General features: G+C 39.2%; 1 protein-coding gene across 4 annotated transcripts in view; it reads right to left on the minus strand.

The window, feature by feature from the left end:
• Positions 1-25,330, minus strand: part of CHN1 (chimerin 1) — a 207,905-nt gene that overhangs the window by 45,288 nt on the left and 137,287 nt on the right. For all 4 annotated transcript variants that reach the window (XM_045480260.1, XM_045480261.1, XM_045480262.1 and 1 more), the window contains one exon: positions 3,079-3,156. In XM_045480260.1, coding sequence (XP_045336216.1) covers positions 3,079-3,156 — 78 coding nt within the window. The remainder of the gene's footprint in view (positions 1-3,078; positions 3,157-25,330) is intronic.

A 25,330-nucleotide genomic window follows, 5' to 3' on the forward strand; every position in this document is an offset into this window, starting at 1 on the left:
CCAGAAATTCGATTTTTCCGAAGTAGAAGCAGCAGTGGTTTGAAGAGAAAGCGGTGTGCCCAAGGTCATACAAATGATCAGCTCCTGAGGGTCAGGGCTGGGTCTCAGTTATCACTGTGTCCAGAGAGCCTCAGATGGAGGATGTAAGGATGTAGTCACTGCTGGTGGAGTGCCTGTGTTTTACTTTTAATGTCAGAGAATGTTTTGTTTAGTTTTGAGTTTTGAGTTTGCTCAAGAAATTAACACTTGTTTGTTTCGTCTCTCTGTCTCTCTTTCTCGTGTGAGGACAGGGGCAGTTCTTAAAATGAGAGGTTTATCCAGGAAAGGGTTAAAATTATTTTCGTCCTATGTTGACAAGTTATAAAGTATTCAGTTTTAAAGGATGTGGTACATTTATTTTTTTAAATGATGACCTCTCTAAGAGAGACAACTATGTTACTTGTGATTGATTCTTCATCAAATCCTTACAAATAACAATAGAAAAAATTTAAAAGGCCATGTTACATAACAGTAAATGGGAAGTCTTCCTGCTTTGTTTCACTTTTTTCTATTAAAAAAACTCAAAAAAACAAAACACCTGTCTGGAGTTGGGCCCGGTTGATTTTTTTTTTTTTTTTTTGGTATCTCACCTCAGTGAGTTTCACCAAAGGTATAAGGCATTCTTGGCTTCACCTTCTGAAATGAGATTTGGCAGCTGGTCAACGCCACAGAGCAATGTTATATAACCAGGCAGTTCAAGAAGCAAAAAAGAAAAGCACATTGAAATGAGGCTTTGGAGAGTGGGCTTGTGGTCAGCAGAATCCACTTTTACCAACACAGAAAATAGTCAATGGCAAGGCCGTGTGAACGACTATCGCCATATAAATGCTCAGAGTTCTTCCCATTATAAATGTCTGAACTGCACAGACTTACATATCACAAGCGGTGACCTTCTAAGTGAACATCTGTGTGGGAGAGAAGTGCTCCTGCCACAGAGTCTGAATTCTTTCGGGGATGTTCTTGGAAGTCAAGTATGACTACCCCTCCCACCTTTCTTTTCTCTTTTTTATAATGCCACCCCACAGAAACATTTTTTTAAAGAAGTAATTTTTTAAAGAGTAATTTCAATGGAAAGAATCAAATTGTGAGACTTCTGACCTTATTAGCAACTATAAAAAATATGTAACACAACTTCACCAGTGTGAACTCTTTCCTGAGCATAACTTAAAAAAAAAAAAAAAAAAGCCCACTTGATTTTAATTTTTCAGCTCTGGTGAAGGAAGCAGACTTCTTTTTTAATGTGCCTTCTCCCCCCCCCCCCCCCCCCGCCACCCCAACACAGTTTGGGTAACAAGCTAAGGGTCACAACTGGTCCCAGAGCCAGCACTTTCTGGCTGCTCAAAATTTGCTCATTAAAGCCATGTATTAAATTAAAATTGAGAAATTACTGGAAGATAAAAACCAAACAGAGAGAGAATGTGCTTGTTTATGCAAATCCCTGAACAGACTTACTATTTGCTTTTAATCAATGAACTTGACTTAGCACTAAAATGGCTTAATAGGTCAATCTGTTCCTGCTGAACACACCAGAGGTGGCATCTTTGGAGATACATTTTAAAATCTCAGCCATTTCTGAACAGTATGCATAGTTTCTTGCTTAGGAACTTCAATGGCTATTTTTTACCTAACATGCACACAACTTGATATCTGCAAAAGAATTTACTTGGGGTCATGCTCTTCATAGAAACCCCGTAAGACCAGTTTGTCTGTTGTGCAAGAAGCAGCCGAGGCCTACTAACTTGCATGTACTGTTCAGGTTCATAAATGGAAGATATGGCTGAGACTAGATACACATACTGAATGGTCTCAATTTCATTTAAAATCAAAGATACTAGTTGAAAGGTAAGTTCCCTAAGAATCTGTGTAAAGAGGGAGAAGAAAATGCTATTTGGTTTACCCTGATATAGTAGCAGTCTTTATACAACCCAAACATTTTAGAATTTACCCTTTATCCTCAAATGGTCTGAAGATCAAAACAATCTATTCCTCACTAAAAAAGTAGAGCATATTGGGGGCTTGGTATGTAGCATCTCAGTAAAATAAATGCTAGCGTTAAAAATCAGGATGAATCGCAAATCTGAAATGAAATTTTCTACTATAGAGCCTGGTACCTTCTGAATGAATACCTCTGCTGAATAAATGAGTAAATGGAAGATTAGGGTTTCTCAGCCTATCACCTTTCGAAACCGTATACCCTCTTGTATTAAAACGAGTGACATTCTGTCTACACTGAAAACAGAAAACTTCATCGTAAAGTTGTGTAACTACTGTGAAGTTACTCTAGCATTGCTGGTGCGTCCACCCATGGAGTGTCACTGGCTGTTCTCGTGCACAGCCTCACACTAGGTTTTCCCAGCCAGGCTGCAAACGACTGAAGTTCAAGGCCTTCCATCATGCTACACACGCAGGCAACACACATACCGGCTTGACGAAAGATGACTATAGTTAGTAAAACACATTAACACAATAATTGAAAACACATACAAGGGGAAAGCAGTACTCAAACAGTAAAGAGAAGCTGCTTGTACAAGCAGTGACAGCCCGATGGTGGCCACCCTCCTCTGCTCGTGGTCAGTGCATTAACAGAGGAGAAAAGACAGAAACCGTGGGAAATGCAGACCATCTGCTCCATCCAGATGCAAAAACACACGCCTCTTACAGCCAAAGCTTTTCACCAGAACCGGACGGAGATCAGATCTAATCCTCTCATGAAATATCCGACAAAGGTAGTTAGACAGATTTGCATCATAAAAATAGTGCCAAAATCATTACTGAATGAGACCTTTTAAATGTCAGTCAAGACTTTACCATTAACAGAATACTAAATCAGCATTAGAGAAAATGGAGTTGGATTCTATTAGCTTTAGTCAGCTATTCCTTAAATAAAATCATGCTTAAAACATCTTCATTCCTTAAATAGTAAGAATATTTTAGTCCAGTCATCCTAGTTTGAAAAAGACATCAAAAGCTATTCCTTTAATATTCAAGTAATGTGCATTTCCTTTCTTCTAAGAAAAGGTTAAAAACAAATATTCTTACCTTGAAATTGTGAACCTTTTCATATTTTGGAATTTGCTCGTTTTCTTTCAGAGTTGCTCTTCTAACAAGTGATGTCAACTGCGAATAAGCAAAGAGTTTCAGAGGTTGCCAGATTGTCACAGACGACTTTTGAGAACCCAGTTTCATTCCCAAGGCTGCTATCAATAAATCTTGCTGACGGCCCTCTTGTTTTGATTTGTGAACTGCAGCTCTATTAGTTTTCCTACCCGACCAAGACTCTTTGGATGGCATTTTGGAATTCGCAGGAAAGCAATAAAACCTATATTGATCTATGTCTGTCGATGAACTCTATTCAGCTAACAAATGAGCATTCTGCCAGCCAGCACAGAACCCTAATCTACAGAGAGCTGCAGAGAAACATCGCGGAGAGGTGGAGGAGGATGATGAAGCACTTCTTAAAAAGAGGTCGACTAACCAGAAAAATTCTTCTTTCTTCCTTTTTTTTTTTTTAAAGGGCTCTATATTTAAGCTTCTGAAAACTTAAGAGTCTGAACAGAAATAAAGAGTCGATGCTAGCATACAAAGCATTCAGCATCTCTCTGTCCCTTTTTAAAAGCCATGCAATTTTGACAAATGATACATTTCTAAAAGCTTTCTTCTCTATTCACTATATTACTGTCCATTCTGAATGAAAGATGCCTACATACTGCCTGTAGTCAGCTTCTAGCAACAGACACCCTGTGAAGCCCCTAGCAGGGAGGGTGGGGAGGGAAGGGATTTGACAAGGAAGGCTGGATTAGACTGGTCACCGTAAGAAAGGAGATAACCAATGAAAATCAAGCAACAGTATTTAAGTGTTGTATTCCTCAACTCTGTCTCTTTTCCTCCCTCCTCTCATGTAAGATTTCTTGCTGGCTCAAGGCAGGAAAAAAAAAAAATCAGTGGGAAGACAATGAGCAATGAATGAGTCATGCATTATTAAAATATGGAATATTTCGTTTACCTATTAAAAGCAAAGGATGATTAACATACAGCACCAGAAGAATTTACCATCACTGCCTGGTAAATTTTGAAAGGCTAATCTATATCCTCCTTTGTGCTTATGGACTGAAGTTAGTTAACAAAAACCCAACTTTATTTAAGATGAGCAAAAGCTGGTATTTTGATGAAAAAGAAAAGGAGTTTAACTAGGTAGCATATTATTTTCATGCAGAACAAGGAGCGTGCATATAACACTGCTAACACACCCTGGAGTGGTCAGTTTAGTCTCCCTGCAAGGAGGAGTTTTGTTGTGAATCTGTACTTAAATGGATCCAATCTTTAATTATTAGTCTCAACGTTCTTAATTCAAAGAGCTTGAGGCCAGGTCATCGTGGGAGACAGCTGGGAATAATTTCTCATGTACACAGGTCCCAGATGTAACTGTGCTTATAGGACCCATGGATACTTGTTTGCTGATATAAAACGGTGGGAGGGGTGCTGGGTAAGAGACTCAAACCCAGCTCCATTTAAGAGAAGTACCTATACTTTTTTTTGCAAAACTGATATAAGAAGCTCACATTTTCCCATATTGGTTCCCTAAACATCTCCCATCTGTTTCCTCAGGTTACAGTAATTAAGCTGACCCATTATGATTCTAATTGTTACACTGCATTTAAAGAATCAAAACCCATATTTAAATGAATTCAGTCCGTTTGCTTAGCACAGACTGTTTATCTCAGATTTCGTAAGCGAGATAGAGGGTAGATGCCCGATGTGGATTCTAGTTTAATTAGGGCACGAAGTTGTCCTTAAACCATGCTGAAGATTAGAAATACTGAATGATTTTCTGAACATCCCCAAATATTTTTTTATTTACTTGAGTCTATAGTGCCTTCTTTAAAAATGTCTTACTCTTGGGGCACCTGGGTGGGTCAAACATCCGACTCTTGATTTTGGCTCAGGTTATGATCACACAGTTTGTGAGATTGAGCCCCATGACAGTCTCCATGCGCTAACAGCATGGAGCCTGCTTGGGATTCTCTCTCTCTGCCTCTCCCTTGCTTGTGCTCTTAAATACATACATACATATATACATACATACATACATACATACATACATATTTTTAAAATGTCTTAATCTTAAAAAAAATTTCTAGGGCACCTGCCCGGCTCAGTTGGAAGAGCATGCAATTCTTGTTCTCCGGGTTGTGAATTTGAGCCCCATGCTAGGTGCAGAGATTACTAAAAAAATATATACTTAAGAAAAAAAAAAGTTAAAATTTTTTCTAAGTGAATAAAAGGCAGAAGTTAATATTTATGCCTATAGATGTTTCATTTCCATAAATTTATATCTTTATGTGATTAATAGTACAAAAAAAATGCCATTCCAAGAGAAAATACAATGTAAAGAACTTTCCTTGCCTAACCTAAATTACTTTTCAGCTTAGACCTAGTTTGTCATGTGATGACTAAAAATATAAATGCCAGCCAACTCTTTAATCATGTACAATGCAAGGTGAAGTTTATCTGGTTCTCAGTAGACCCCAGAAAAACAGATTTCAAGGGCAAATTGAACACTAATTTTTTTTTCTCTACAGTGTTTAACACTTCATGTTTACATTACTAAGTTAAAGAAAACAATCACCCATGTACCCAAAGTAGTTTTTTTTTTTTTTTTTTTTTTAATTTTCCTGAGTATTTCTGATCAAGGTTCTTTATTGTAGACCATCCCCAGTCCTTCAGCTGTGGTAACCAGAGTTCAATCAAAGCATAAAAAGACTAATGGTAGAGAAAATTCTTGGCTGGGCAAGAGTGAACATTTGTCATTGTTTACTGAGTGAACATTTGACTTTGCACAGTCACACTGTTCTTCCCGAATAATTTTTGTGCCTCATTGGGACACACTGGGTTAACTGCAATTTGTGCAGCTACCTAGGGCAATAAGGAGATAGAAAACAACAGCTCAGGAAGAAGTTCTTAGCTACCCTCAAAGGGCTAGGGGTTTGGTCACTACTTGCCATAATGCAATTTCTGCATTAATTTTGCTGCACGAGCTCTCAAGTCATTAAGAACTGCTAATTCTAAAATTTAGAACTAATATCAATGCTCTGATGTCCCAAATATACACCAGTCATTCTTATATTTATCTGGTCACATTTAGATACTAGAGCATCTGTTAATTATGGTTGTCTTTTATTAAATATCCATGTTCCAGGCACCTATCTAAGCTAAGCACTTTACATACAGAAGCCCATTAAATCCACCGGAAGATTCCTATGAGGCACATATTATCCTCACTTTACAGCTGAAAGAACTGAGGCCTCCAGCAGTGGGTGGAAAAGAGTCGGGCTCTTAAGCATTATGTATATCCATCCAAGCAAATGAGAAAATGAGAGGAAATTTTAAAGTCTGGGTAGTTGTTTTCCTCGCAGATTCTCTTCAAGGTGGTTCCTCCAGTTATTTTCTCCTTTCGACTTTAAAGAGCGGCAATAGATGGTAAGACAGAGTAAGCAATGAGTAACAACGGATGGTAAGAAAAAGTAAAAGCTAAGATCCCTAGATCTCAAGTTCAGTGCGCAACGCATACAACAGGCAACGCAAGCTGCAAGGCTCCGTCCACACACACCCTCCTTCACTGAACCTGTGATGATCACCAATTAGATGTGATTTTACCCCTCCGTGCGCCTCAGGGGCCTTCACTTGTTCATTAATTATGAGATGTACCACATTCTACCTCCTATCACAGTTCCTGTGAAGCTACTCACATAGATTCGGTCTTCTACATCTTTGTATAAACCGTGAATTTAGCATAGTAGCGTGCACAAATAAAGGTCCATTAAGTACTTGGTTAAAAAAGCAAAACCAAATGAAGGGAGCCATTCTTATTGGCAGCCGGTACATTAGGGGGAAAAAAAAGACAGGATTTGAAATCAGAAACACTATAGTTTAAATCCTGACCTCGGGAGATTTGCTTAGTGCCTTGGTTACCTCATTTACATACATACAGTGGGCAGTTTACAAGAGATGACATAAAAGAGGAAAAGACTGTCTGCAGATAGTTAGAACTCACTAAGTGACGGTATTACAGGGGTGCCGGGCCAAATATGAGCTGCAGGTTATGCTGTGGAGTATAAGACATAGGTTCTCGTCCTTGATGAGTTGGTAGATTAATCTGCTTTTGGTTTATACCTTATAGACATGCTTGGAAACTCCTGACCTTCCCTATGGATTATGGTCTTTACCAAATCTCCCAAATTCTAGTCCTAATCCTTTTTTTTTTTTTTTTGAAAAAGAGAGAGAGAGAGAGAGAGAGAATGAATATGAGAGAATCTCAAGCAGGCTCCACCCCTAGCATGAAGCCTGACGCAGGGCTCAATCCTATGACCCTGGAGAGAGAGAGAGAGAGAGAGAGAGAGAGAGAGAATATGAGAGAATCTCAAGCAGGCTCCACCCCTAGCATGAAGCCTGACGCAGGGCTCAATCCCATGACCCTGGAGAGAGAGAGAGAGAGAGAGAGAGAGAGAGAGAGAATATGAGAGAATCTCAAGCAGGCTCCACCCCTAGCATGAAGCCTGACGCAAGGCTCAATCCCATGACCCTGGGATAATGGCTGAAATCAAGAGTTGGACACTTAACCAGCTGAGCCACCCAGGCACCCCCAATCCTATCTTTTAAAAGGGATCTGATAACATGCATATTAGCTGAGGGAGCGGGAATGGGGGGAAGCAGGGTGGAAAGTGTAAAAGATTATGAGCATTTGGTGAAGAAGTGAGGAGCACTGTTTCATATTTCATATTGTCCTATTTATTCACAACAATCCCAGGAGTATGTTGTATAATGAATATTTTATAGATAAGGAAATGCTCACGGTCATAGTCAAGAAGTCAAAACTTTGTTATGTGAATCCCTATGTTCAGTCTCCAAAGTCTGGAAGCTCTTTCTGCTAGCTTATAATGAGAGTGGGAGATAAATCCTAGGTGTTAGGGATACAGCCCCCTCACATTCTGGTTCGGTAAAGTGGCTTAGCTGGGTGGGGATCTAAACTGGCAGGGCACATCTCCCACAAGGTCATTCTTGCTGGAAACATCAGCAGTACTTAGCTTTTCATTTTGACTGCGACTCTTTGGCCTGCCTTAGACCTAACTCTGGCCATCCTTGATACTGATACCACTTTTGTACATTCACCTGAATGAGGGAGACTAACCTGGAAAAAGAAACCGAGAACAGGCAGATTCCACAACCCTCTCTGTTTCTACCTCTGTCCATACCATCTGTAATATGGAGAAGTGGACTACAAAAATGGCGTGTGTGTAGTGGGAGACAGTTGTGTGAGGAATAAGAAACAGAAGTGGGAAACAGGTGACCTTGGAAGGGAACACATTTGCTGTTTTTCAGAGAAATTTCCACCACTCACCCATCACACTGTTGTTTGTCTAGTAGTAATACTGAATTTATGCTAAACTAGTCTCTCATTTCCACCAAGTGTAGTACAACAGGATCAGGGGATCAGAGCCAGACAAACGTGCTGATCTTAACCCTGTCATTTACTGGCTGTGGCCTATCTTGGTCACATCACTGATTTCTTTCAGTCTTTGTTTCCTTACGTGTAAAACTGACTAAAAATACTTCCGGAATTATGTGAAATAATATATGGGAAGCATTTTGCATTATTCCTGGCACAGACAGTGATCAATAAATAGAAGTTTCCCTCCTTTCTTTGTATCTAGGGACTTTTATCTCCAAGATTGGGGTTAGTCTACTGGGACTCTGAGACACACAAAAGGGCCAAGGCCACTGGCCGAAGCAATGTGAACTTCAGGTCAAATTGTAACGAGATGCTTTAAGGACACATCATAGGCATCACCGTTCTGCAATCCTTACACCTTATCCTGTCTTGGCAATCTCAACCCCCGGGCTCAAACTCTGAGTAATCCCTGTTCTCTCCGCCTTCCCACCTCAAAACCTGCTTACAGGGAAGAGACTTATCAACTTATTCACACTAAGGTACAAATGACAGATTATACTTCTTTTTCCACAAATACCTGGTTTTTAATATGGGACCCACACTTATGCCAAAGGAATAAATCTGTAATTACTGAACGTCAGAACTCACTAAGAGTGTTCTCTAGCAAACCGGAAGGACCTCACACAGACAGCCACCTCCTCTGTAACATCACCATGATACCACAGACCCACGAACACAACGTTCTAGTTAACTAAGTCAGCGTTCCATCAGAAAAGCACCATAAAGAAATGTTCTAGCTGGTATGGCCCAGAATCTTGGAAAGGTGAGGAGGAACTGGATTAACTATTTGGTAATCCTGGTTCAGGTTTAGCAAGATTCTGCAAGTTCTATACAATGGTAACATTCAGATACTAAAAGCACAGCTTTGGATCTTGGGGTCCAGAATGGTAACATAGGAAGGCCCTGAATGCACCTCATCCATGGACACGCCACATCTACACTTATTTATAGAGTAATTCCTCCTGAAGGACTGCGGACTGACCGAACAGCTTCAGCACAACAAAAGACCGCATGGAGAATAGCAAGAAAGACAGACAGACAGTGACGATGGAAACTGCTACCTCTGAAACTGTGTACTGCAGTGGGAAGGGACAGCACCAGGGACTGTGAGCAGGCTGGGGTTTAAAAACACACAACTAAAATAGCCCCAGGACTCAACTAAATGGCCGGGGAGCAGACAGAACCCTCTGAGTGGAAGGGGCTGGTGAGAGCGCCCACAGTTTACATTCCTCCTCCAACTCGTAGCACAGTCAGGAGAGTAGCTGACCTGCCATCTCAGCGATGGGACCAGGCCCGTCTCACACCAGCCCAAGCTGTGCCGTCAAGGTCCAGCAGGGTGTACCCCTGGTCAGCGTTCACTACAGCTGTAGCTGTCTTACCAAGGTGACACAAGCAGAGAGCGCCCTGGAGCACACCAGGCCTGCACCACCACTTCAGCTCCAGATGACCTGTTAGAGCAACGCCAGTGGAGAGTGCTCGGGCACCTCCTGGCTCCCGCCTCCATTGGCTTCAACTGCCCTGCCAGGGTGCCCTCTGTACTGGGCACCCCAGGACACCCCAGGCTGCACCTACTTCAGCTTAGCTGTCCTGCCAGAATGCCCTTCACACAGTGGGCCCCAGGACAGTCCTGGCCTACGCTCACTTTGGTGTTAGGTGTCTTGCCACGGCATCCTCTGTGCAGAGAGCCCCAGGACCTCCTGGCTTACACCTACCTCAGCTTCAGCTGTCCTATCGGGAGCCCTCTGTGCTGACAGCTCTGGGGCTGCCGCAGCCCACGCCCTCTTCGGTTCCAGCCATCCCACCGGGGAAGCCCCAGCATGAAGTATCCCAGGACCTCCAACCCATGGCAATCACAGCTCTAGCCAGCCAGCCAGTCACCAGGCACACACAGTATACACAGGGGGTGACCACACACAAGACCATTCCTGTGAGTTTAGAAATAGTTGTGCTGCCTAATTCATGGAAACAAAAGAAGTCCAGCAAAATAAGAAGACAGAGGAAGGCGCTCGGAATGAAAGAACAAGATAAAATATTAGAAAAAGAACTAAATGAAACAGAGATAAGCAAATATGCCTGATAAAAAGTTTAAGTAATGATCATAAAGATGCCCATGGATCAGAGAGAAGGGTAGAAGAACTCAGTGAGAACTTCAACAAGAGAAAGAAAATATTAAAAAGAGCCAATCAGAGTTGAAGAATACAACAACTAAAATGAAAAATACACTAGAGGGAATCACCAGTAGGTTAGCAGATGAAGAACAGATCAGCAATGTGGAATACTGGATAATGGAAAGCACGCAAGCTGAATAGTAAAAAGAAAAAAAGAATTAAAAAAAAAACGAGGATACGTTAAGGGGATCTCTTAGACAACATCAACTGAACAAACATTCACATTACAGAGGTCCCAGAAGGAAAAGAGAGAGAGAAAGGAGGAGAAAACTTACCTGAAGAAATGATAACTGGAAACTTCCCTAACCTGGGGAAGGAAACAGACATCCAGGTTCAAGAAACAAAGAGAATTCCAAACAAGATGAACCCAAGGATGTCCACACCATGACAAATAATAATTTAAATGTTAAAGATTAAAGATAAAGAGAGAATTTTAAAAGCAGTAAGAGAGAAGGAAACAGTTACATATAGGAGAACCCCATAAAGCTATCAGATGGTTTTTCAGGAGAGACTGTGCAGGCCAGAAGGGAGTGGCATGATACATACAAAGAACCGAAAGAAAAAGCCTACAACCAAGAATATTCTACCCAGCAAGGTTATCATTCACAACAGAAGGAGAGAGACTGAGTTTCCCAACACAAACAAAAGTGAAAGGAGTTCATCACCACTAAACTGGCCTTGTAAGAAATGTTCAGGGAACTTCTTAAAGTGGAAAAGAAAAGGAAATAATTAGAAAAAACTTATAAATGAGAAGATGTAAAACAGGGATATATATACATAAAATGTGGCAGAGAGAATATAATAGAAGTTTTTATGTGTTTAGTTTAAACTTAAAGTGACTATCAACTAAATGTAAACTAATACATCCTGAGGATGTTAACTACGAACCTTACGGTAACCACAAACCCAAAACCTATAATAGCTACACAAAAAATAGAAAGAAAGGTAAGAATAACAGTAAAGACAGGCATCAATCAAAAGGAAAGAGAGCAAGAAGAAAGGAGCAAGAAGAGCTACAAAAACAACCAGAAAGCAATGAGTAAGAGGGCAATATATATTTAGCTATTAATAATTACTTTAAATGTAAATGGTCTAAATGTTGCAATTAAAAGACACAGGGAGGGGATGCCTGGGTGGCTCAGCCAGTTAAACGTCTGACTTCGGCTCAGGTCATGATCTTGCGGTTCGTGAATTCGAGCCCCGTGTCGGATTCTGTGCTGACAGCTCAGAGCCTAGAACCTGCTTCAGATTCTGTGTCTCCCTCGCTCTCTGCCCCTCCTCACTTACACTCTGTCTCTCTCAAAAATGAACATTTAAAAAATTAAAAAAAAAAAAAAAAGACACAGGGTGGCGAAATGGATAAAAAACAAGACTCATCTATAGGCTGCCTATAAGAGACTCACTTCAGTCCCAAACACACATACAGACTGAAAAATGAAAGGAAGGAAAAAGATATATCGTGCAAATGAAAGTGAAAAAATAAAGCTGAGGTAGCAAAACTCAGACAAAGGAGACTTTATAAAATAAAGACTGTAACAAGACAAAGAAGGGCATGAAATAATGATAAAGAGGTCAGTCCAACAAGAGGATATAACAATTGTAAACATCTATGCACCCAACATTGAAGCACCTAAATACATAAAGCAAATAGTAACAGACATAAAGGGAGAAATTGAGAGTAGTACAATAATAGTACAGGACTTTAACATCCCAGTTACCTCAATGGACAGATCATCCAGGCATAAAATCAATAAGGAAACAGCATCTTTGAATAACACATTAGACCAGATAGACTTAACAGATATAGAAAGACCATTCCATCCCAAAACAATAGAATAACATTCTTTTCAAGTGCACATGGAACATTCTCCAAGATAGATCATATGTCAGGCTGAAAAACAAGTCTCAATAAATTTAAGAAGACTGAAGTCATATCATGCATCTTTTCTGACTATAAAGCTGTGAAACTAGAAATCACAAGTAAAAAAACTAGAAAAAACTCACAAACATGTAGAAGCTAAACAACATGTTACTCAAAGACCAACAGGTCAATGAAGAAATACAAAATACATGGAAACAAATGAAAATAAAACACAATGGTCCAAAATCTTTGGGACACAGGGAAAGCAGTTCAAAGAGGGAAATTTATACTATTACAGGCCTACCTTAAGAAACAAGAAAAAGCTCCAATAAAAAAAATCTAATCTTATACCTAAAGGAAGTAGAAAAAGAAAGAACAAAGTCCACAGTTAGTAGAAGGAAGGCAATAATGAGGATCAGAGCAGAAATAAATAGAGCCCAAAATGCAATAGAAAAGATAAAAAAAAAAAAGAGCTAGTTCTTTGAAAAGAAACAAAGATGATAAACCTTTAGGCATCAAGAATAAGAAGGAGAAGACCCAAATAAGTAAAATCAGAAATCAAAGAGGAAAAGTAACAAGGAACATCACAGAAATACAAAGGATTCTAAGAGGATACTATGAAAAATTATATGCCAACCAATTGGACAACCTACAAGAAATGGATAAATTCCTAGAAACATACAAACAAAAGTGATCATGAAGAAATAGAAAATCTGAACATACCAATTACTAGTAATGAAAGAGAACTGGTAGTTAAAAAACTCCCAACAAACAAAAGTCCAAGATCAGATGGGTTCACAGGTAAATTCTACCAAATATTTAAAGAAGAATTAATATCTATTCTCCATAAACTATTCCAAAAAATAGAAGAGAGAGGAAAGTTTCCAAATACGTTCTATGAGGCCAGCATTACTCTGATTTCAAAGCCAGACAAAAGCACCACACACATACACACACAGATTATAGGCCAATATTCCCGACATACAATATCCCTGAACGTGAAAGCAAAAGTCCTCAACAAAGCATTAGCAAACCACATTATACAATATATTAAAAGGATCAGTCACCACAATCAATTGGGATTTATTCTAGGGATGCAAGGATGGTTATATATTCACAAATCAATCAGCATGATACACCATGTTAACAAAATGAAGGATAAAAATATGATCATCTCAACAGATGCAGAAAAAGCATTTGATAGAGTATAATATCTATTCATGATAAAAACCCTGAACAAAATCGGTTTAGAAGGAACATACCTCTAAACACAATGAAGGATATAAAAAACTCACAGCTAACATCATACTCAGTGGTGAAAAACTGAGGTCTCCTAAGATCAAGAACAAGACACGGATATCCACTCTCACCCCTTTTATTCAACACTGTAGTGGACGTCTTAGCCACAGCAGACAAAGAAAAGAAATAAAAGGCGTCTAAATTGATAAGGACGAAGTTAAACGGTCACTATTTGCAGATGATATGATACTATACATAGGAAACCCTAAAGACTTCACAGAAAAGCTATCAGGAGTAATAAACGAATTCAGTAAAGTCACATGATACAAAATCAATATACAGAAATCAGTTGTGTTTCCACATACTAACAACAAAATATCAGAAAGAGAAATTAAGAAAACAATTCCACTTACAGTCGTACCAAAAAAAAATAATTAGGAATAAACCAAGGAGGTGAAAGATCTACACTCTGAAAACTATAAAACACTGATGAAAGAAACTGAGGACGATACAAACAAATGGAACAATATTCCATGCTCCTGAATTGGAAGAATTAATATTGTTAAAATATCCATATTCCCAAAGCAATCTACAGATTCACTTCAATACCTATCAAAATAACAACAGCATTTTTCACAGGACTAGAACAAATAATCCTAAAATTTGTATGGAACCATAAATGACCCCAAATAGCCAGAGCAATCTTGTGAAGGAAAAACACTGGAGGTATCACAGTCCTAGATTTCAAGGTATACTACAAATCTGTAGTAATCAAAAGAGTACAGGACTGGCACAAAAACAGACACACAAATCAATGGAACAGAATGGAAAGCCCAGAAATAAACCCATGCTTAAATTGTCCATTAATCTATGACAAAGGAGGCAAGAATATACACTGGGGCAAAGACAGTCTCTTCAACAAATGGTGCTGGGAAAACCGGACAGCTACATGTAAAAGAATGAAACTGGACCCCTTTCTCACATCACACACAAAAATAAACTCAAAATGGATTAAAGATCTAAATATGAGGTCTGGGGGGCATCTCAGTGGCTCAGTCAGTTAAGTGCCTGACTCTTGCTTTTGGCTCTGGTCATGATCTCATGGTTCATGAGTTTGAGCCCCATGTCCAACGCTACACTAGCAGCACGGAGCCTGCTTGGGATTCTCTCTCTCTCTCTCTCTCTCTCTCTGCTTCTCCCCAGTTCACATGCGTGCACACGCGTGCTCTCTCTCTCTCAAAATAAATAAATAAACATTTAAATGTGAAGTCTGAAACCACAAAACTCCTAAAAGAAAACAGGCAATTAATCTCTGTGACATCCGCCTTAGCAACATTCTTCTAGAAATGTCTCCACAGACAAGGTAAACAAAAGCAAAAACAAACTACTGGGACTGTACCAAAATAAAAACCTTTTGCAAAGCAAAGGAAACCATTAACAAAATAAAAAGGCAACCTGCTGAATGGGAGAAGATATTTGCAATTGACATTTCTGATGGGTTAGTATCTAAAATATATAAAGAACGGATACAACTCAACAGCCAAAAGCCAAATAATCTGATTAAAAATGGGCAGAGTACCTAGACATTTTTGCAAAGAAGATAGACAGATGGCCAACAGACACATGAAAAGATGTTCAATATCACTAAATCATTAGGGAAATGCAAATCAAAACCACAATGAGATATCACCTTGCACCTGTCAGAATGACTAGAATCAAAAAGACAAGAAATAACAAATGTTGGTGAGAATGTGGAGGAAAAGGAATCTTCATGCTCTCTTGGTGGGAATGTAAATTGGTGCAGCTACCCTGAAAAACAGTATGGAAGTTCCTCAAAAAATTAAAAATATAAATACCATATGATCCAGAAATTCCACTACTGGGTATTTATCCCCAAAGATGAAAACATCTAATTTGAAAAGATACATGCACCCCTATGTTTACTGTAGCATTATTTACAATACCCAAGCTGTGGAAGCAACCCAAATGTCATACATAGATGAATGGACAAAGAAGATGTCTCACACACACACACACACACACACACACACACACACACACACACACTCTGAAATACTACTCAGCCATAAAAAAGAATGAGACCTTGCCATTTGCAACAACATGGATGGACCTACAAGGTATTAGGTAAAATGAGTCAGGTAAAATGATTTCAATGACATGTAGAATCTAAAAAAACAAAACAAAACAAAACAAAACAAACAAAAGCAGAAACAGACCATAAATACAGAGAACTGATAGATGCTAGAAAGGGAGGGGATGGGCAAAGTGTGTGAAGGGGAGCGGGAGACACAGGCATCCAGTTATGGAATGACTAAGTCACAGGACAGCATGTCAATGGTGTTGTAATACAGTTGTATGGTGACAGATGGTAGCTACACTTGTGTCGAGTACAGCATGACGTATAGCGCTGTAGAATCACTATGTTGTATACGTGAAACTACCGTCACACTGTAACTATACTTCAGTAAAAAGCAGAACAAAAGCAGCTTTCCTAAAACTTCCAATATCAAGTTATATTGGAAGAAGATTTGTGGATCCAAGCAAAGCTCACCCTAGATAAACAGATTATTCATACCTTTCCCCTGAATTATAATTTATAATCTAATTTCTCTCCATTAGAGACAAGAATGGAATATATTCTGAGGTGCTTGGCAATAATATGTCACCTTACATTTACTAACTGACAACTGCATGGTTCTACAGTAGGAAATGGTTTACATGGATGATGTAGTTGTTAAAACATTCAATAAGGTAGGGGCACCTGGGTGGCTCAGTCAGTAGAGCGTCTGACTCTTGATTTCTGCTCAGGTCATGATCTCGGAGTCATGAGATAGAGCCCCATGTCGGGCTCCACGCTGGGTGTGGAACCTTTTTAAGATTCTCTCTCTCTTGGGGCGCCTGGGTGGCTCAGTCGGTTAAGTGGCCGACCTCAGCTCAGGTCATGATCTCGCGTTCCGTGGGTTTGAGCCCCGCGTCGGGCTCTGTGCTGAGAGCTCAGAGCCTGGAGCCTGTTTCAGATTCTGTGTCTCCCTCTCTCTGACCCTCCCCCATTCATGCTCTGTCTCTCTCTGTCTCAAAAATAAATAAACATAGGGGCGCCTGGGTGGCGCAGTCGGTTAAGCGTCCGACTTCAGCTAGGTCACGATCTCGCGGTCCGTGAGTTCGAGCCCCGCGTCGGGCTCTGGGCTGATGGCTCGGAGCCTGGAGCCTGTTTCCGATTCTGTGTCTCCCTCTCTCTCTGCCCCTCCCCCGTTCATGCTCTGTCTCTCTCTGTCCCAAAAATAAATAAACGTTGAAAAAAAAATAAAAATAAATAAACATTAAAAAAAATTAAAAAAAAAATTCTCTCTCTCTTCATCTCTCTCTGCCCCTCCCCTGCACACACATGCTCTCTCTCCCAAAATAAACAAACATTAAAAAAACAATCAACAAGCTATATATTATAATTCTTACTTTGCAGATGATGGAACAAAAGCTTTGAGAGGTTAAGTACCTTGCCCAAGGTCACTCAAAATGTGGCGGGAACAGGATTTGAACCAGGTCTATATGACTTCAAATTCTGTGTCTTCCCTCTAGAATGTCTTGCTTCCCATATCATCTATTGTTAACATGCAATTCTGAAAGGCTATCATTGGAATAAATTTCTACATCATTTAAATTCTAGTACCCTTCAGATCACTAGCCATTTTAGTACTGCTTATATTTGAATTTATAGTAGCTACCATATTCATCACTTAATCAAAATTTTCAAATGCATTTTAGGTCAGGCAGTAACGACATCTATACGGAATTCTATAAATTCCTTAAGTTACATTGGGATAAATAACGTTTTATGTTGCACGGGAAACTCTTACGTTCTTCTAAGGCTGTACATTTTTATGCATCAGTCACGTCATAATTCCTAACTCGGTCTTCATTACATAGCTTTTCTAGCGTTAACATAATATCCAGCTAAACCGATAATGAAGCACATCAATGCATTCATCTCAGTGTCTAATAAATTTAAATCACACTATACTAACACCGACACCACCAAACTCTGTACACTCTCACAGGTTCCCTGACTGACTCGTATGCAGTAATTTTAAATGTAAGGCATTTGAAAACATAATGCAAACAAAAAAAGGACAGCCTTGCATTCCTTAGAAACAACAGAAATGATCAAATTTTCCAGGCATCAGTTCTGAGGGAGTGTTTTGCACTCCGCACGAAGAGCACCAGGCCCCGAGAGGGGGTGGAATGCTGCACAGCCTGGTTTCCAAGCCTGGCTCTGACTGATACCAGCCAACTCACTGAACTTTTCTAAGCCTTCGACTAAACGAACTCCATGGCGTTCTCTATATTTGTAATGGAAAGCCAAGGAAAAAAGAAGGTTCATACTCCTTCAGAACACAGGGATATGAAGACTTGGTTGTGTCGATTGGGAAAGACCAGGTCGGCCATCTCCAGTGAGTCCCCACAAGGCAGCCCTGGCTAATATGGTACAGGCTTTTGTCCTGTACCTAGTCTTGTAGGCTCAGAAACTCAAGGTGATCATATATATTTCTCAAGAGTGACATTATAATACCAAGTTCATAAAACTGATGGATAAAAGCAGACTGACAACAGTCTATAGTAAGTATGAGATATAATGATCATAGAGTAGGTGATCAACATTCTCTTTTCTGGTAACATACCTATACTGGAAACGAAACATAATTAGGATGCTGATGAGAAAGAAACCAGAACAAGTGGAGTGGGTTAGGTGAACGGAGTACTGAATGCAGAGTTAAGCCATTTGTTGAATCCTCTACAATTAAGATGGCCCTGCTAATTGACAAGAACATTAAATGTCTAGTTAGTGGGGGCCCCCTCATTTCAAACCAGTGCTTAGATGGACCTGAGCAACTTCCACCTCTTTGAGTCTTTTTCCAGGTGTCTGTCTGTCTGTCTATCTCTCTCTCTCAGAGGGAAGAAAAGCGAGTGAGCTAGTGAGCAGAGGGAGAGACAGAATCTCAAGCAGGCTGTATGCTCAGTGCTGAGCCAGACGTAGGGCTCAATCTCACAACCCTGGGATCATGACCTGAGGTGAAATCAAGAGTCAGATGCTCAGCCAACTGAGCCAGGTGTCTCTTTTTGAAGGTTTTGCATATTTCTGTTCAGATATACATGGTGATTTTAAAGTCACTTCCTAAGACACAGTCTTATTTTTTCATTTACAAGTTCTTAAAGGATACTAGATTACAGCCCCAGTATACTGATAACAATTTATATAATAGGTGCTTTGGGAAGATAAAATAAATGGGAAGATGTTTCCTGTCCTGAGTTATGGAACTACAAAGTAATATATACATGTAATATACATAAAATTACACAATAAAGGATTCTAGTCTGACACTCTCCAATATTCAGCCATTGGCAATGATTGGTTAGATGGTAATGATTGTAACAACAGTCTTTCTTGATTCTTCCTAATCAAAAGCTGTAATCGGCCCCCATGGGAAATTCTCAAAATGTCCTCCCTCAATAAACCTGAGGGGCTAATAGGAAATGTATCATTGACATTTTGATTTTTTTAACCCATATTTTTGGTATTTATTACCTGCAAGACTTAAAGAAACACTATTATTGTTCTGTAACAGAGGAGATGAAATTAGAGGAACTCTAACACCTTATGAACAATTAGGGATTTTTAAATCTACTGCAAAACTCTGGAATCACAGACATTTGACTTTTTCAGAAAGCTTTTAGTTAGAATGTATATTTGGAAAATACAACTAAAATGCCAACTCACAATGATATTAATAGTATTTTCAGATTTTAAACTGCCACATGAGGTTATTTCAAGCTATTACAGTCCAGCAAACATTTTGCAATCACCAATTTAATAGAGGCAAGCCAGTGTATCACAATAAAAGCTAAGCATATTTTTAGCTTCCTCATTATTCCAGTGACTTCTATGGATTAGGCTGGGATGAAGTCTGTGTGTTTTGGTTCTTTTAACAAGGGCCTGTTACCAACTTACTTAAACTTAAGTTATAAACGCTTATTTCCTATATGTGTAATTGGATGAAAATATTCAAATTGTGATTTATTTTAATATTGTTTTTAAGCCTCGGGGCATCTGGATGGCTCAGTTGGTTGAGCACCCAACTCTTGATATTGGCTCAGGTCATGATCCCAAGGTTGTGGGATCGAGCCCCACATTGGGCTTGGTGATGAGCATGGAACCTGCTTAACTTTCTCTTTCTCTTTCTCTTTCTCTTTCTCTTTCCCTCTCTCTCTCTCTCTCTCTCTCTCTCCTCTGTCCCTCTTTCCAACTTGTGTGGTCTCTCTAAAAAGAAAAATGTCTTTTTAAGCCTCAACAAAGATAAATGTTGATTCATGGTATAAAGTATACTTGTGAAGTTCAAGCGTACCTATTTTGAAAACCTGTTTTTATTATTTGAAAATGGTAATAGTGGCCTGAAGGCAAAAAATTGAACTTTCATAGCAATTCCCTTGAGAAGAAGTATAAACATGAGCATAATTTATAACCTCACTGTTAGACACTAACTTGTGTTTTCTTGTAACGACACTGCCATGTGGCAGGTTTTACATCAAGACAATGATGTTAAAAAAGTAAAAATAGCCTGTATCTGGGCACTTTCTAAAATCAACTTTTTATATCATGTCCATAGTATTTCATTTTCTGAAATTCCTGTTAGTTCACAAGATCCTAAGGAAATTACGAGAGAACTTTAACAACCCCTAACTTATAAAAGATATATAAAAAAAAATATATATGTGTGTGTGTGTGTGTGCGTGCACGTGTGTATATACACGTATATATATACATATGTGTGTATATATATATACATATATATATGTGTGTGTATATATATATGCACATACATGTATATATATATATGAAGTTTGACATCTTAAGAGTGATTTGAAGCATCTGGACGAGGCCCAGAAATTATCAGTACATTAGTCAGTAAGACACAGAAAGTCAGACTACAATCAACTTCCTGTGAGCAGGAAGAAGAAAAGATTTTTAGGATAACTTAACATCTATCTTTCAGTGACATTTTAATGTACTGGCAAGGATCCACCCTGCCGCTTTCCTCGTCTACAAAGGAGAGGATAATGGGGGATAATTTAAGTGAAGATCTTCAGTTGGTAAGGTCAAATGTTATTTAAGGCTCTCCAGTGAGCTTAGGCTAGAGCTTTACTACCTTTGCCACTAAAATGTCCCCAAGAGCAACCAACAGTAAGCAGGGGTGGAAGCCACCCAGGGGTGGCTAAGCTCCCCCATAATGCCCCCACATAAAAATGTTTAATATAAAAATGTTTTCAGTCCATTACTACTGGGTAAAGGTGATGTTCTAGGAAGATGTTTAGCATATTCCTGTCTTGTTTCAGGAGAGCGGGCCTGGGTGACCGAGGGAGATCCCTTCCAGCGGCAGGCCTGGTTCTATAGCCATGTGACACAGCACAAAGTAATCTGTGAGGTAACTGGCTTAATGATCCTATTCTAGCCTTACTTTACAAGAACTTTCATTACTGTATTCTTCTGCATATTTTGGTTAAAAAAAAAATCCAAGTCTGGCTCTTATGCACTTTAGCACTTACACAGAGCTTTGGATTCTACAAAGCGTTCTGTCACACACACTACTGCATGGCATCCCGACAATCCTGTTTTTCAGAAAGAAAATTCTGTGATGTTCAAGTATTTGCAGATAATCGGTAAGCAAAGCAGCCATAATGGAGACCCAAGACTCCTAACTTCACACTCCCTTTCTCTCTACTCCGCTCTGCTTCCCTCGGACCAGGCATAGGATCGCTTAACATGTGATGAGACTGACTCTGACCTTAGGAAAGCCCAGGGTTACGAAGACCCAGAACCAACAGCAAGCAGAAATGTGGACAGGTGAACATGGCCACCCCCAGTTCAGTTCTAAACCTGACAAATGGTTTACCGAGAAGGTCAGCTTTGGTGATTAATTTCTGGCAATTTAAAAGCTTTCTTGATTATTTTGATGGCGGTGAGTACAGTGATGTGTTGCTTTTAATTAGGTGTATGCAGAACCTCTGTCCAATGTCTACCAAGCCTGCCATGAGAGTTATGGAGCAGCTTGCCTTTTTATTTTTGTTTTGGCATTGGCTTTTCGTGTTCCTTAAATAAAAACAAATCAACAAAAGCACCCTCCAAACCAATGGATTGAGAGAGTAGTCAGTCTCCTGAGCAACTAATTAAGCTGTCTTTAGAAAGAGGTAATTAAACTTTCCATTAAAATTCACCAAACAGACATACATAATTTATAAGGTGGCAAGCCATTCCAATCTCATGGGTAAACAATTAACTAAGTCTTATATTTATAACAGAGATTCCACAAACTGGCTAATGCAGGAATTTCCTAATTAGATGCATTTTATCTTTAAAAGAATATAGTATAAATGACTAAGAATTTGGAGTTTTGGACATGTGGCCCAAGAGTGTATAAATACTTCATACAGCCCACTAATTCATTAAAAGAAAATACAGAAATGGTCAAAGTATATATGTACAATACACAGTTCTAAATAGTTTTCATTCAAAAGATATTTTATTGACAGACGCCTGGGTGGCTCAGTCGGTTAAGCCTCCGACTTTTGATCTCAGCTCAGCTCTCTACCTCAGGGTCATGAGTTCAAGCTCTGTGTTGGGCTCCATGCTGGGCATGAAGCCTACTTAAAAATATATATACAAATAAATAGAAATAAATGAATAAGAAGTATTTTATTGAATATCTACTATGTTCTAGGCATTAGTGAAACTGGTGAGTACCAGAGAACAGAGCCCTAGCTATTTTCATAAGGACCTGATATTAAACAAATAAATATATATTTAATGAACCAATTATAACTGGGGTAAGTACTGGATGGGTAATGGCTTTATTCCATCCTGTGTGAATCCCAAAAATCGTATTTTCTAACAAAAGTTGTGTTTACTCATGAAATCTACGTCCATGTCCTCCTTCCAAGCTTCTTCCTCCTTTCACGAGAGGGTGACTTCTACACGTCTTTCCATCCCAGATCTCTTTCTTCTCCCAACCTGGAGGTACCTTCGGCAGCCTCTAACAACCAAACCACAAGGCAGTTTGCTGACCACCTCGTAACAGTCCTCTGATTGTCAATAACAGGCAGGGAGCTGTCGCTTATAAACCTTCCTCCTCAATCTGCCTAAAAGAGTTAAACAGGGATTCCTGAGTGGCTCAGTTGGTTAAGCATCTGACTCTTGGTTTCGCCTCAGGTCATGAACTCATAGTTTGATGAGTTTGAGCCCCACATCGGGCTCCTTGCTGACAGTGTGGAGCCTGCTTGGGATTCTCTGTTTCTCCCTCTCTCTCTCTGCCCCTCCCCTGCTAGCCCCCCTCTTCAAAATAAATAATAAAAAAATAAACATTAAAAAAATAAAGAGCTAGCAAAACAAATTTTAACTGAAATTCAGTGTTATCTACAGTTAAAGAGTTAAAAGCTTGGCTCTTGAATAAAGACTATCTGTAAAAGACCTCAGGTCCACTTACTATCGTTAGGCGATCTCAGGGGAAATTTCAGTTTCTTCAGTGTAAAATTGAAATGATGACAGTATCTTAGCATTGTTGGGAGGACAAGATGAGGTGAGATCACGTAGCAGAATGCATGGAATGAGGACACAGCACGCATTCTCAGCACCTAGCATGCAGAGAGCTCCCCGAGACTAGGTGTCGGTGGTTATGCGATAACTACTATCATCACTGGCCATCAGTCTTGTCACCTAAGAGTGTTTGGAACCCAGCAGGTGCTAAATGTTGAAAGCATGACCATAAATAAGGAGATAAATGTTGAAAGAAGGCGCACACAAAGTTCATGGCACATTTGCAAGCCTCAGTGAATTCTTCAGACTCCTAAATGAATGCCTGTCTGAAGGATTCTAGCCTCCTGTCCTTATGATACTGTCAGAATATATTTGACACAAAAACAAAAAAAAACCCAAAAAACAAAAAACAACTGTTTTCTTCTAATGACCATTCCTTAAAATATCTTATATCATGTGTTTTAAAAAAGGAACCGTCAGCCAGGAGTGCAAAGAAGGGCAGTTTAAATGCTGTTTCCTCATGTGACAGCCAAACTGTATGCAAATGTGAACTGAAAACATGTTGGGAAATTTGTGACAACATAGGTATCTTAGCAACCATAGCTGACTAAAGGATGAGACTGCATGAAAACCACAGGTTGTGTGAGGCGAAGAGGTGCCAGCTGAAACAGAAAGGATGCTCGGGATTCATGGACTGCAGTTTTCAACTCTAAAGATGGCTGAAGCGCTGTGGTCTAAATGATATGCAGGAACAAAACAACTAGTATTGAGGAACAAAGTGCAGTGAATGTTTCTGGATTAATAAAACCCTTCCGTAATGATGTTAGAAAGAAAAGGGAATTTGGACAGCATCTACCACTAGTAAACCTGGTTTAAAGTTTGATTATTTTCTTCCCAAGAACTCAAACCCACAATTTGCTATAAAACTGTAAGATGAAACTATTTTCAAATGCATGTCTTAATAAGGAAGACATTAAAATAAGAAGTATGATGTTAAAAAAAATAACTTGCCTAAAAATATCTCCTCCTGCGGGATCAGCTGTAGATTTTTTGCCTTTGGATGCTTTTGTTACATTTTTCACTGTTAGAAATATCAAACCATGTCATCAGTTGAATAATGTTTCCTTGTTTCCATTTTTAAAAGAACCAACTCTCTGAGATACTAAGTACAGCATTTAATGCAGTCTATTATAGCAAAGGTACTGGTTTTAATGAACAATAGCGTGTTAAATTAGTTATTGTGGGTCATACATTTAGATTTTTTCTCCCCCCACCAACTCTGTCTCTTCTGTTGTTTCTGCGGTAGATTACATTTAGAGTTTTACACCTCAGTATTTTTAAAAAACTCTCCAAAAGAGAGTCTGCTTCACACAAAACGATGTAAAAGATATGTGGGTCCCTTTTAGGGATGGTTTTCTTGAGGAAAAGTATTGTTTGAGTTGCAAGCTGAGCTAGCTGCTTTTTCCACAGAATAGCATTTTTCACTTGGAAGAATGATTAACATAAATATTAGTTATTCAGACTTGGCATTTTCTCAAAAAATGAAAAAAACGAGCCAGCCACCTCAAGGAAAACAACTGACTGTCAATGATAAAATTCAAACTGTCAAGTGAAAATAAGAATTTTGGAAATTTTATATCTGCCATCCTGAACATATTACCAGCTTCCCACCACTTAAATGACTCTTCTGATAGGTCAATGATGGTATTAACAAATGCGATTTTTTGATATTGTATAAAGAAATGTGTCAATGTTTAGAAAACCTGTATAACTCTGTGAACCAGTATTTTCCAAATGGCCAATGCATGATACTATAGAATTAGGCACAGTTGAAAGATCCATTTGGAGTTCAAAACAGATCAAGGGATTTTAGTGTAATAGAATATAAATGCTTATTGTGAAGGTTTCAGATAATA

This window comes from Leopardus geoffroyi, chromosome C1 (assembly GCF_018350155.1).
Source record: "Leopardus geoffroyi isolate Oge1 chromosome C1, O.geoffroyi_Oge1_pat1.0, whole genome shotgun sequence".
NCBI classification, from domain to species: domain Eukaryota; kingdom Metazoa; phylum Chordata; class Mammalia; order Carnivora; family Felidae; genus Leopardus; species Leopardus geoffroyi.